The 14193-nt window shown below is 46.3% G+C and overlaps 1 protein-coding gene across 1 annotated transcript in view; it reads right to left on the bottom strand.

The window, feature by feature from the left end:
- The window catches only part of LOC134968788 (cocaine esterase-like), a 196756-nt gene that overhangs the window by 115738 nt on the left and 66825 nt on the right, over positions 1–14193 (bottom strand). Inside the window, exons 3-4 of the mRNA XM_063944272.1 lie at positions 3161–3365; positions 2934–3072 (exon numbers count right to left, since the gene is read on the bottom strand). Of these exons, the coding sequence (XP_063800342.1) occupies positions 2934–3072; positions 3161–3365 (344 nt within the window). The remainder of the gene's footprint in view (positions 1–2933; positions 3073–3160; positions 3366–14193) is intronic.

Here is a 14193-nt window from a genome sequence, read left to right as displayed (position 1 = left end):
TCTTGCAGGTGCTGCAAACTTCTGCATGCAGCTGCTGAATGCCAAACATGTCCCCAAATTTTTCAGGCCAGACAGCTTCTCCTGCACGCCCGTCTTTTTTTTTTTTTTTTAAGCCCTGTACCACTAAGTTGATCATGTGAGCAAGACAGGGAACGTGTTGGAATTCACCCATCTGTAATGCTCTCAAAATACTTGTGGCATTTTTAGAAATCACAAATCATGATGAGAATCCAAGTGGGATAAGTTACGTATGTTGCTATGACATCCCTTAGTTTTTCTAAAAGGTTTTCAGCAGTATGCTTCTTAAGGCCGGTACTCACCAGCCGATGCGGGAGCGATGTGTGCTGAGCGTGCGGGGGGGAGAGACGGAAGGGCCGCTCATTTCACCCAGCGGGTGAAACGAGCGACCTGCTAGATTGGCCTGCGCGGCAGGCCAATCTAGCAGCAGCGATAGCGATGCTCGGGGCTGCGCATCGCTATCGCTGTGGGGGCTACACACGGAGTGATCCTGCTTAAAATCTAAGCAATCTAGTCAGATTGCTTAGATTTTAAGCAGCGATCGCTTCGTGAGTACCCCCCTTTAGTGAAGCCGGTGATGCAGAGTAGCCTGCCTCTGAATGAGCTGGTATGGTTTGTTAGATAATTCTTCTGCTGTTTCTGCTGCAATTCACCCACCCAGAGATAATTTTATAGTCATGTAATCTTTAGTTTGGCCAGTTCTACTTGACAACATATCTATTGTTAAGTGGACTGTGGCATTTCTAGGCCAATCATTTTTTTTTTTTTTTATTTACTTTCTGGTACAGACACAGAATTGCTTTTTGGGTAAAATGGAACAGAGGTTGAGAGAATGGAGCAAATTTAAGCTGGACAGTTTGTTAATTTTTTGCATAATTTTCTGATTTTGAAAAAAATAAAAATAATTAATCGCTGCAAATGACGTACCAGGGAAGAGGTTCTAGATGGTCATCGTGGCTAGCACTACTTACTGTGGCTTTACAATTGCTAAAGATGGCTTAACAACTGTTGTCAGGATTTGGGTAACTATAATCACACACAGAAGAGCTGGATTTTTTGGCCTTATGCCGAGGCATGACAGTGGCCTTCTTCTGATCATTGGCAAGAACTGCTTCCACTTGTGCCTAACTTGTACAAACATCTTCATCCTCATAATCAGCATCCTCACTAGCACCAGCTACATAAATATCCTCCTCACCCTATTGCACTTCCACAGTAGCATCCACAATTTCTATGTTGACTTGTGCTACTCCTCCCCACATTTGCAGAGGGTGCAGAAATGGTGGAAGGCGGCTTCTTCAATATCAGTATCAGAAAGGTAAAGCCCACACATAGCACTCTTGGACACACTTAGACTCTCCTCAAGGATTTGTGATATAACTGAACATACAGTTTGTTTTACTGCATTACTGTTTTTGTTTCAGCACAGATTTTCCAGTTTTCATATTTTTTTTTATACCTCATCTAGACTGAGTGAGAAGGCCTTGGACATCATGCCTCACTGATAGCTGCAGAACAATCAATCATAAACAAAGGTCGAGACCTGATCTTTACTTGCCACTGCGTGTGGTGAATGGCAGTTTGGCAATTTTAGTTTTTTTTTTTTTAGCATTGTAAAGTATTGCATTTATTTCAGGTGCCCTTTTTTAAACCCTCTGTGCCCTTGAGTACCGACTTTAGCAGATGTTGAAGTACTGATATCACAATCATGACTGTCAGCAGCCACAGCACTAGTACTTGGTTGCTGCTCCCTCTTTTCCTTCAACTGATCGTGATCTATACGGACTCAGTGGGGCACCTTCTCTGCTTTACTGAATGCACAGGATGTACAAAAATAAAACAGCTTTTTTTTTTTACATTTACAAATGACAATTCACAATACAGACTCACACTGCTTACATTTATTAATGCAGTGGGGCACGGCCTGGTCCTGAATGCACACACTGTTTTTTTTTTGGGGGGGGGAGGGGGTTTTGAGGGGGATTTTAAATTTATATATATTTTTTTTAACATGTAGCCAATAACTGCGATTATATTAGTAATGCAATGGCCCTGGAAGCTCCCTAGCTAAAAAAAAAATATTATAATTATATATATATATCTCAACTTCACACTACAACTCACAACACTTATATTATTAATGAAGTGGCACAGCATGGCACAAGACACACAAGTTTAGTTTTTGTTCTTTTTATTTATTTATTTTTACACACTGCTGAGAATCAATGTGATTATTATAGTAATGGTGGCACGCACCAGTGTGCACAAATGAAGGGTTCATGCTGCACTGCGGGCAGTGACAAAAAAAAGTGTTTACCAATGGTTAATGCTGGGCAGCACTGCGGGCAGTTACAGCACCAGTGTGATTGCACCAATAAAGGGTTAATCAAATAATGGCATTAAATAAAAGCTGCCCTTAGGAGGAATTCCAGGCTGTCTCCAGTGCACCAGTAATGGTCCTAATAATAAATATTGCTATAATGCCCTGGCAGTCTAGTAGACGTGCGCTCTGTCCGAATTACTGTGGGAGCTACCACTGGTGGCTCCAGAGTCGGGGCTGCAGTACAGTCCAAAATTCAAATATGGGAGGCACATAAACTGCCAGTGAGTCCCGGCCGGCGATGTTTGGCAGCAGTTGGTGCGGCACCCCTATTTGATTTTTGGACTGTGCTGCAGCCCCGACTCTGGAGCTGCCACTGAGAGGGACTTATATCGAATCCAGAACACGCGAGATCCAATGCCGGGAAGATGGCGTTTTGCCTTGTTTAGAAAGACCTGAGCCAGGGCTCGGATTCTCTTGGAAACCGGATGTTTGGGATGGATCGGCGCATCTCTAATTAGAACAAGTGGATTGTGTGAACCTCTGACTTGACCCAATATTACCATGACATTAATGACGCATGTGGCGTACTTACAGGTAATCTCGCGTTCTGCTCTCGGTCAGCTGGAGAGAAGATATTCAGGTACAGACAGTCCTCGGACAATGGCGGTAATATAATTCCGACCGTAATAATCTTTATTAATTCTTCTACTATCTTTACATTCTGCAGACACCTGGAAACATGATCAGAATTTATATACAGGACAATTAGATCAGCATCTGCTGGAATCCATCTAATCTTCCCCACCACTTTGTACTCACATGGGGGGTTGTTCTGTGGCCTCTCGGACAGAGCCCCAGGGCTCCGGGGGTTCTGGGCTTGCAAGTCTTAATGGACCAACTGGTGGCTTTGCAAATGGGATGCCATGGAAAGCGTGCACGGTTCTGTCCGTCTCCTTCACCGCTACCGTCTTCCCTCTGAGCTTCCCGTACTGTGTGACCACCAGGGGCCTGTCCTCCTCCTGTCCTATAATGACACACAATTATAGTTAGTTAGCTGGCCAAGTGAATTTAGGGGGTAATTAAGGGCAGATTGCTGCTGTGTATTTTCGCACAGCGTATGATCAGATCTGAACTGCGCATGCACCACAATGCACAGACGCATCGCACAACAGTGACAGGCGCCGGCACCTAGCGATAGGATGGTGCAAAAAAAATAAATAAATTATCACACAGGTGATAGCAAGCACTTTGGGAGAGCACACAGGAGCACACAGTAATCTGTGGTCCATATGTGGATATACGCGAATTTATATATGAGTTTCTCCCTGAGGTGGGCTATTTTTCAGATTTTAACTAATTGACCCTTACGAACTAAGACAGAAGTCTTTCAAACTTTTAAAATTGTTATACAAACCTATAGATACAGAATAATTCAGCGCTGATAGCTAGATAGATATATATTTAAGAAATGTATTGCTTAAGAACATACATCACTGATTCTTAATATAATAACATGTATTTTACTGTTGCAACAGAAATTAAAAAATATATATGGTACCAAAAATGAATTATATATGTTTTAAAAGTTCCAAAGAATAGGGCTAAGATCAACACTGCTTAATTAAGAAAAATTTCTTGAAATGCTGGGTAAAAGCAAGATGCCTTATCCTGGGGAAATGGATATATGGTGTTACCAGTTCATTATGGTGAGTCCTCCAGTCGGTTAGCACTCCGTAAGTTTTGGGGGGTTCTCTCACTTGTTTTGGTAGTCCCGTGCTGGAATTGGGTTGGGAATAGAACCGTGGCAGGTCCCAATGCATATATCTTCCCTGAGTTTATTCCATGGGGTTCACCGTTCCCAAATTGGATGGTCGGCAGTTCTTGCAGTATGGGGGTCCCAGTCTTTGTCACCAACGCGTTGTCACCAACGCGTTGTCACCAATGCGTTTCACTGCTAGGCGCAGCTTTTTCAAGGTCGACCTTGAAAAAGCTGCGCCTAGCAGTGAAACGCGTTGGTGACAAAGACTGGGCCACGGTTCTATTCCCAACCCGATCACGGTGAAAAATCAGATATGGTGACCTACAAGATAAGGCACCCAAATCCGACACCCGTCTAGTAGAGGCAATAGCCAGCAGAAACACCTTAAGAGAAAGCCACTTAAGGTCTGCAGATTCAAGAGGCTCAAACGGAGACCCTTGCAATGTCTCCAAAACCACCAACAAGTTCCAAGGGGCCACAGGTGGGACGTAGGGAGGTTGAATCCGCAATATACCCTGAGTAAACGTATGTACATCAAGTAAAGTCGCAATTTTTCTCTGGAACTAAACAGACAAGGCAGAACTATGAACCTTGATGGAGGCCAGACGAAGGCCCAAGTCCAGGCCTTGTTGTACAAAGGCCAAAGGTTTGGCCGTACTAAACTTGTAAACGTCAGGATTGTTAGATGCGCACCAAGCAAAGTAAGAATTCCAGACCCTATGGTAAATCCGAGCAGAAGGTGGTTTCCGGGCCTTCAACATGGTTTGAATGACGGCCTCAGAAAATCCTTTGGTCCTCAAGACGGAAGCTTCAAGAGCCACGCCGTCAAGGCCAACCGGGCTAAATCCTGAGATACAGAGGGGCCCTGAACGAGGAGATCTGGGTGTTGTGGAAGTAGAAGGGAATGCTCTATCGAGAGACCCTGAAGGTCTGAGAACCAGTGCCGTCTGGGCCACGCTGGAGCGATCAGAAGTAGGATTCCTCCTTCTTGCTTGAACTTCCTTATTACTCTGGGCAGGAGTGACACCGGAGGGAACACGTATGGCAGCTGAAAGTTCCATGTAATTGCCAGTGCATCCACGAACGCTGCTTGAGGATCCCTTGTCCTTGCTCCGAAGACCGGAACTTTGTGATTGTGTCAAGACGCCATCAGGTCTACATCTGGAAGGCCGCACCTGTCCACAAGGAGTTGAAACACTTCTGGATGGAGGCTCCACTCTTCGGCGTGTACGTCCTGACAACTGAATGAATACTGCCGATATGGCTGGCAAATGGCGTTCCACCCACTGAAGAATCTGTGATACTTCCCCCATTGCCATGCAACTTCGAGTGGCACTTTGATGATTGATGTATGCCACCGTGGTGGCATTGTCTGACTGTACTTGGCCCAGCATTTAATACAGAACAGACCTGTTCAATGAGTTGAACACCGCCCGCAATTCCAGAATGTTTAATCGGGAGGAGAGACTCCTCCTTGGTCCACCAACCCTGAAGGGAGTGTTGCTCCAACACCGCTCCCCAACCTCTCAGACTAGCATCCGTCGTCAGAAGGACCCAGTTGGAGATCCAGAATGGACGACCCCTGCTCAATCGTTGGTCCTGAAGCCACCAGCTCAGTGACCGACGGACCTCCGGAGACAAGGAGATCATTTGAGATCTGATCCGGTGAGGCAGGCCATGCCATTTGGCAAGAATTAGCTTCTGCAGAGGGCGTGAAATCGACTTGAGCGTACTCCACCATGTCGAATGCAGACACCATGAGACCTAGCACTTGCATTGCCAAATGTATCGACACTTGCGGATGAGATAGGAAGCATCGAATCCTGTCCTGAAGTTTCAGGACTTTCTCCTGAGACCAGAACAACCTCCGGTTGTGAGTGTCCAACATCGCCCCCAGGTGCACCTTGCTCTGAGCAGGGACCAGGGAAGATTTCTTCCAGTTGATGAGCCACCCGTGGGCTCGCAGAAACTGGATAGTCAGATCTAGATGAAATAGGAGAATTTCTGGGAAATTTGCCACGATCAACAAGTCGTCCAAGTACGGTAGGATCCGGACCCCTTGACGGCAAAGTACAGCCATCATTACCTCCATGACCTTGGTGAAAACTCGTGGAGCCGGGGTCAACTCAAAAGTTAACTCTCGAAATTGGTAATAGAGGTTGCCAACCGCAAACATCAGGTACTGTTGATGTGACATTGCAATGGGAATATGCAGGAAAGCATCTTGTATGTCCAGGGAGACCATATAATCCCCAGGTTCCAAGGCCAGAGCAATAGAGCAAAGAGTTTTCATATGAAGCTTGGAGACCTTCACAAATTTGTTCAAGGACTTGAAGTTGAGAATGGGTCGGGATGACCAGTATGGACGTAGTAGAAGCCTTGGCTGCCAGGATACAGGCATCAGAAGCCGCCTCTTTAATGTAATGAGAAGCTGTGACAATATACGATAAGCATTGTCTAGCATGATCAGAAACGTTGGAAGACATCTCAGCTTCCAACTCCTGAGCCAACGCTTCAATAGCCTCTGCAGCCCATGTCGCTGCAATGGTGGGCTGGTGTGCAGCACCTGCTACGGTGTAAATCGCCTTTAAACAACCATCCACACGTTTATCCGTCACTTCTTTCAAAGACGTGACGGTAGTTACTAGCAGAGCTGAGGATACCACTAGCCGCGCCACCTGCGAATCCACTGGTGGGGGTGTTTACCAATTTATACTTGGCTCCGCAGCGAGGTGATAGCGAGCCAGCATCTTCTTGTGAGGCATTAATTTCTTTCCTGGATTTTCCCAGGACTCCTGATGTATGTCAACTAAATGATCAGAATGAGGAAAACTTGTTTAACCACTTTCTGACGTTTAAATCTGTCCAGTTTCTTAGGGGCAGCATCAGGCTCCGGGTCATCAGTAATCTGAAGAATTAGCCTGATAGCCTCCAACAAGTCAGCAACATCCACCTGAAACTGATTCCTCATCAGAAGCATCAGGATCAGAATCTGTGGGGTCAGTATAAACGCCATCCTCATCAAACGAGATGTCTGGGACGTTGGTGGATTGTGAGGAAGTAATAGCCCGCTTAGAGGATCCCTTGGTCTTAGGCGGGCGAGGGTTAGACTTCTGAGTAGTCAGTGATTGGTTCAATTGCTTTAACTGAGCAGACAGGTGATCTGCCCAAAGACGGTTAACTGTGGGGACCATAAGCGGTTGTACCGGCACAGGAGGTCCCATAGAGGGTGTTAGTCAAGTTACCAGCATATTCAAAAGCATGGAGAAAGTAGCCCAAGGTGGGTCATTTTGAACCCCCATTGCTACGATCCCACTGGGGGGGGGGGGGGTAAGGAACCCCCAGAACCTGAACCCTCAGCGGGTGGTCTTCTGTATGCCGAATGTCGGGATACCGGCGCACAATTTACCGCCGCCGGAATCCCGACACAACGACAACTATTCTCCCTCCATGACCCCCCTGGAGGGAGAATAAAATAGTGTCGCGCGTAGCGCGCCACCGTGCCCGCAGCATGGCGACCGCAGCAAGCCCGTAAGGGGCTCCTTTGCGCTCTCCATGCTGACGGTATGCCGGCGGTCGGTCTCCCGACGCCGGTATGCTGGTCGCCGGAAGCCCAAGCGCTGGCATACCGCACGACAACCCCCTCAGCTGCTAGATTTTCCTCAAATGCATCTGCAGCATCACCACCACACAATATGGGATCAGCCCCAGCTCCGTTGCCCTTTGTAGCGGACATAACCAAAAGCTCAATGCAGGGCAACCCAGTACAATATCAGCAGCACAATACCTGACAAGAACCTCCTGTGCAGTGTAACAGCACAAACAGGGAATTCAATACACACTGAGTAAATCTTGTTAAACACCTATATTAAACGATAAACCCGACGCACCTAGCCCCCTCAGGTTACAGAATATAGTGAGTGAGATACACAAAATGGAGGTCACAGCAGCTACAGTGGTGCAAAAAAAGTATTTGGACAGCCACAGGTTGTGCAAGTTGACCCAATTAAAAAGATGAGAGGTCTGTAATTTCCATTTTAGGTACACTTCAACTGTGAGACAGAATCTGAAAAAAACAAACAAACAAATAGGAAAATCACATTGTTTGATTGTTAAACACATAATTTGTTTATTCTTGTGGAAAATAAATGTTTGTACAATCAAATAGTTTAACTGAATACTGGGAGGGGGGGGGAGACAAAAACAAAACAAACAAAAAAAAAACAGGATATCACATTGCATGATTTTCAAACAATTTACTTGTATATTCTTGTGGGAAATAATTATGTGGACACCTACCAAGCAGCAAGATTTCTGGCTCTCACAGACCTGTTACTTCTTCTTTAAGAAGCTCTTCTATCCTCCACTCGTTACCTGTATTAATGGCACCTGCTTGAACTGGTTATTTGTATAAAAGACACCTGTCCACACCCTCAAACAGTCAGACTGCTACCTCTCCACCATGACCAAGACTAGAGAGCTGTCTAAGGACACCAGGGACAAAATTGTAGAGCTGCACAAGGCTGTGATGAGCTACTCGACAATAGGCAAGCAGCTTGGTGAGAAGAGATCAACTGTTGTCGCAATTATAAAAAATAAAAAAAAGGGTAAAGAAATACAAGATCACTGACAATCTCCCTCGACCTGGGTCTCCATGCAAGATCTCACCTCGTGGGGTATCAAAGATCTAGAGAACAGTGAGGAATCAGCCCAGAACTACACGGGGGGACCTGGTCAATGACCTGAAGAGAGCTGGGATCACAGTCACAAAGGTTACCATTAGTAACACTACGTCGTCATGGACTGAAATCCTGCAGCGCCAGAAAGGTGCCCGTGCTTAAGCCAGCACATGTCCAGGCCCATCTAAAGTTTGCCAGTGACCATCTGGATGATCCAGAGGAGTATTGGGAGAATGTAATGTGGTCAGATGAGAGCAAAATCAAACTTTTTGGTATAAACTCCACTTATTGTGTTTGGAGGGAGAAGAATGATGAATGGCATCCCAAGAACACCATACCCACTGTGAAGCATGGAGGTGGAAACATCATGCTTTGGGGCTGCTTTTCTGCAATGGGGACAGGACGACTGATCCGTATTAAGGAGAGGATGAATGGGGCCATGTATCATGAGATTTTGGACAAAAACCTCCTTCCCTCAGTAAGAGAATGAAGATGGAACATGGCTGGGTCTTCCAGTATGACAATGACCCCAAACACACAGCCTGGGCAACTGAGGAGTGGCACCGTAAGAAGCAATTCAAGGTCCTTCAGACCTCAACCCAATAGAAAATCTGTGGAGGGAGTTGAAAGTCCGTGTTGCCCAGCGACAGCCCCAAAACATGACAGATCTAGAGAAGATCTGCATGGAAGAGTGGGCCAAAATACCTGCTACAGTGTGTGCAAACCTGGTCAAGAACTACAAGAAACGTTTAACCTCTGTAATTGCCAACCAAGGTTATATTACAAAGTATTGAGTTAAACTTTTTGATTGTACAAACATTTATTTTCCACAAGAATAAACAAATGAAGTGTTTAACAATCATACAATGTGATTTTCCTGTTTATTTGTTTTTCAGATTCTGTCTCACAGTTGAAGTGTACCTATGATGGAAATTACAGACCTCTCACCTTTTTAAGTGGCCAACTTGCACAATCGGTGGCTGTCCAAATACTTTTTTGCCCCACTGTATGTGCACACACAGTCACGTTATACAATGCAGAAATTATGACATGCAATAAAACTGCACTGGACTAGCAAAACAAAGTAGTACTAAGTATAGCTATACACTCAATAGATAACAATGCACAGTAAAGACTGGATGTATATCACAGGGTACTTGTACTATATAACCCTGACTAAATGCACTCTTTCTTAACCAACACTGTCAGCAGACATGTAGAATACTTAAGTGTCCTGTAAAATGCACAGCGCTGACATGCAGGCGGCTAAACAGTCCCAGGATCAGCTCTGCTTGCTATAATGGCGCCCAAACGGGGAGAGGGAGAGGGGAGAGAGAGAGAGAGAGAGAGATGCAGCGCCAGTTCGGAAACATTTACTCTGGGGGAGGAGCTACAGGTCAAAGCCTTATCCCCCTGCTGGACTTCACCACCGGGTACTGTGGGCTTATATAAATGGTTTATGCATACTTCCCAACTTTCTAAATACTTAAAAAGAGGGACACGCGCGCGGCAAAGCCTCGCGCGCTCCTGAAAAGGGGCGTGGACTATTGAAAAGGGGCATGACTTCACGGGAGGAGCCATGCCCCCGTTATCGTCACTGAGGGGGGCATGCCCAGAGCTCTGTGAGCTGCTGGTATGCCCCCTCTACTCCTGTCGCCAGTGAATAGACGCTGTGCGCACGCGCACAGCGTCTATTCACCGCTGCTCTGCTAAGCAGTGCAGCGATGACCGGAGCCTCCCGTCTCCCATCTGTCCTCCCCTCCCCCCCCCCCCCGCCGCGGGACACTGCAGCCCGCGGGTGGGACAGCAGGACAGTCCCAAAAAAACAAAATCGGGACAGTTGGAAGGTATGGCTTATGAGAGGAAACAGACCTGTGCCCTTTCCCTGGTGGTCTAGTGGGGTCCCTGTACTGCCACAGTGTCCGCGCCAGCGCGCGTGGCCCGCCTCCCACCTGCCACGCTGGATCACAATTTACAGTGGGTCCCGCCGAGTGGACCCACTTACCTCCTCCCCGAGTGTGGCCACGCGATCCAGGAGCACAGCGGTAGTGTATATGTCCCTAACTGGAAGAGAACCGGAGCCTCTGCTGTAAGTACCCGGCAACCAGGGTGCAGGAGTATACAGCGCCGCTGGGGGAGGTGATGGAGCTGCAGCAGGAGATGTCTGACTGACATCTAACACAGTCAGTGTCTCTGCTGCAGCCCTTGAAGTCTTCATTTTTCATTAAAAGGTTCTTCTCAGGGCTGCTGGAACAGCCTCCCTGTTATGTGCCTGCTTACTGCATGGCACCAACTACAAAACTGAACTCCTGTGTACAGAGGCGGGGTTATAGAGGAGGCGGTGCTTTGCATTCTGGGAAGTAGGTCAAAGCTTTGAGCCTGTTGGTGCCTTGGATCAAGATCCTACTCTACACCCAATGTCATTCCCTGAGGAGCTCAGTGTACCCAGCAGCAGAAATATTTTTTGGCTTTATTTCCATGTACAGCAAGTTAACTGCTGAACAGGACTCGTCTAAACTGGGCACACACTTGCAGATATATCTACAGATGGTGGTTGCTCATACACAGAAAGATGCACCAATATATCTGCAGATATGTGGCCATCTGGCAGTGCAATATATCTGTGTAAGCCGTCATTCACAAACATTGCTTGTACACACCTGCAGACCAGCAAAAGATATTGGTCGCACAAATGATTGGCCAATATATCTGCCAGTGTGTACCCAGCAATAAAGGTCTCCACTGTGATATGATGGAACGCATGCCCTGGTTACAACTAATGAACATCTATCCATGACCTCTTCATCTCTGACCACTTCAACCTGATAGCTATAACAGAAACATGGCTCACACAATCGGACACGGCCTCCCCTGCAGCACCGCCCAATTCACGCACACCTGCACTTAATCTTTAATTAAAATATAAAACTTTTATTATAATATATGGTAAAACCAGCAAATATTAAAAGGAAAAGTAAAGTGTGAATAAAAAAGAAATTGTGATTAAAATTGAAAAAGCTGCGCACTAGATGTCACCCAAATGACTTAAATATTATTCATACGGTTTCAGGATAATGAAGAGTGTGTCAGAGGTATATGATTCCTATATAGCTGTGTCTCTACTAGCTATAGAGGGACTCCTTAAATAATGTCTAAGTTTTCCAATCCTTCCCAGGATACATAATATGAAACTACTGTGGAAATAGGACTCCAATTTTCCTAGTGTGTGTTATTCTAATAGTGATACTCTAATAGTTTACTGTGTTCTTATAATAGCAGTAATAAACGTAATAGAATGATCTCCCAAAGCTGTGAGCTATGCTTTCAGTGGGGTATATTTACTAAGGTCCCGATTTTGACCGAGATGCCGTTTTTTCTTCTAAGTGGCATCTCGGTCATTTACTAAACACTAATCACGGCAGTGATGAGGCCATTCGTATTTTAGTTCTAGTACAAGTGCAAAATTACGAATGAATACACCATCGGTCAGATTACGCCTGTTTAGATGTGAATCTCGGTCATTTACTAACCATTCGTAATTGTATTTGCTGCCGCGAAAATGCTTTCGCGGCCGCGAATAATTACGATTCGCATTTTTTTCCTAAAAAAAAAACGCGCCAGCCTTTTGAAACCGCGTTTACATGTGTCCTTAATTATCCATTACTCACACCTGATTTTTTGGGCCTATAAAAGTGTTTCAGGCCCATTCTGACCTTCTCTCACTCTGAAATGGCTGCTGTGGTGTGTGGCAATGGTTTTTTGTTGGCTGTGGGATACGTTAGACTGCTCCATGAGGCTTCCAGGAATCAGGACCAGGTAAGTGAACATGGCCAACAGGTTGTCCAGGTACCGCGGAGGCTGCGCCAGCCTCGTTTTTTTAAAGGGCGTTTAAACTTAAATGCATTGTCCGATGATAGGGTCATACAGATGTTCCGCCTAAATAGAAACAACATTTTCCACCTGTATGACCTTGTCAAACTGGGCATAGACCCTGAGACAGCACGCTCTCGCTCTGTCTCAGGCCTACACAAACTCCTGGCTGTGTTACACTTTATGGCTACTGGGAGCTTCCAGGCTGTGGCAGGCGACGTCATTGGGATCTCACAGCCCACCTTTTCAAGATATTTGATGCAGGCGAGTCTAAAAATACATATGCGGTTATGGCTAAGTGTTGCTTCAGGAAGTTTAAACACCACAGTATTGTTGAGAATACCTAACATGACACTCACCTTAGCTTCTTTAATGTCCACTCAGGTTTTGGATGTGTTGGAGCCACACATTAAAGGCTCAATCTGCTTCCCTACTGAGGAGTCGGAGTGGAGTGCTGTCAGGGTAGCTTTCTATGAGCTTGCTGGCATGCCCAATGTGCTGGGGGCCATAGATTGCACACACGTTCCGCTGAGATCACCTAAGGGCCGCCATTATATATATACTAATAGGCATCTGGATCAATCAACTAATGTCCAGGTGGTCTGTGATGCAAAATTAAAAATTATGAGTGTTGTTGCAGGTTACCCTGGTGCCTGCCATGACTCCTTCATCCTCAGTCAGTCATCGCTCTTCGATAAATTTGAGGAGGGACAAATGCCTGATGGCTGGCTGTTGGGTATGTTGTAAATGTTTTGTGTGTCTGTCTTTTAACCACAACCTAGATTTTGGAGGAGGTGAAAGAATATTATAGCATATGTCCTAATGTTGACTATATATGTTTTTCAGGTGATGGGGGTTACGGCTGCTACTCTTGGCTCCTTACTCCATTGTCCCAACCTGATTCTCCTGCTGAACACAGTTATAATCATGCACATAAGGCTACGCGGAATGTGATAGAAAGATGTTTTGGGGTGCTGAAGTCACGTTTTCAGTGTCTTGATAAATCTGGTGGCCTTTTGTTGTATAGTCCCTCAAAAGGTGACTAGAATTGTGTTCTGCTGCTGTTTTCTCCATAATCTGTGCTTAAGTCAACATCTGGCACATGATGAGGGAGTGTCAGGAATCGTCTTACCAGACTGGCATCCGTCCGCCGCTGCGGACTCCGTCCTGGCTCCCTGCGGTCACCTGTCACCTATGCCCCTGCCATGGGACATCATCTGGATCCTGGGGGCACTCCTGAACCAGCGGGCGTGTGCGCGCCGCGTCCCCGCTAGGCCGCGGCGTGGGCGCCGCCATGACAGTCTCCAAACAGCTAGTATGCTGCGGCCAATCCGGTGCGTGGCCGCACCCACTTTCCTTTTCTCCATCCAATCCCTGCACACCATGGGGTATATAGGAGGCACAGTTTCACCTCACAGGCATCCTGGACTTTGTGTCATTCTGACTACCTGCATGAAAGGATCAGCTCCTGTCTCTCCTGAGTTCCTGCTAAGAACTTATACTCCTGGTGATTCTGCTTGCTCCCGTGGAACTTCAAGGCTCAG

The sequence above is a fragment of the Pseudophryne corroboree genome, chromosome 11, assembly GCF_028390025.1.
Source record: "Pseudophryne corroboree isolate aPseCor3 chromosome 11, aPseCor3.hap2, whole genome shotgun sequence".
In the NCBI taxonomy this organism is placed as follows: Eukaryota; Metazoa; Chordata; class Amphibia; order Anura; family Myobatrachidae; genus Pseudophryne; species Pseudophryne corroboree.
The sequence above is the reverse complement of the archived record's forward strand: the minus strand, read 5'-3'. Positions and strand labels throughout refer to the sequence as shown.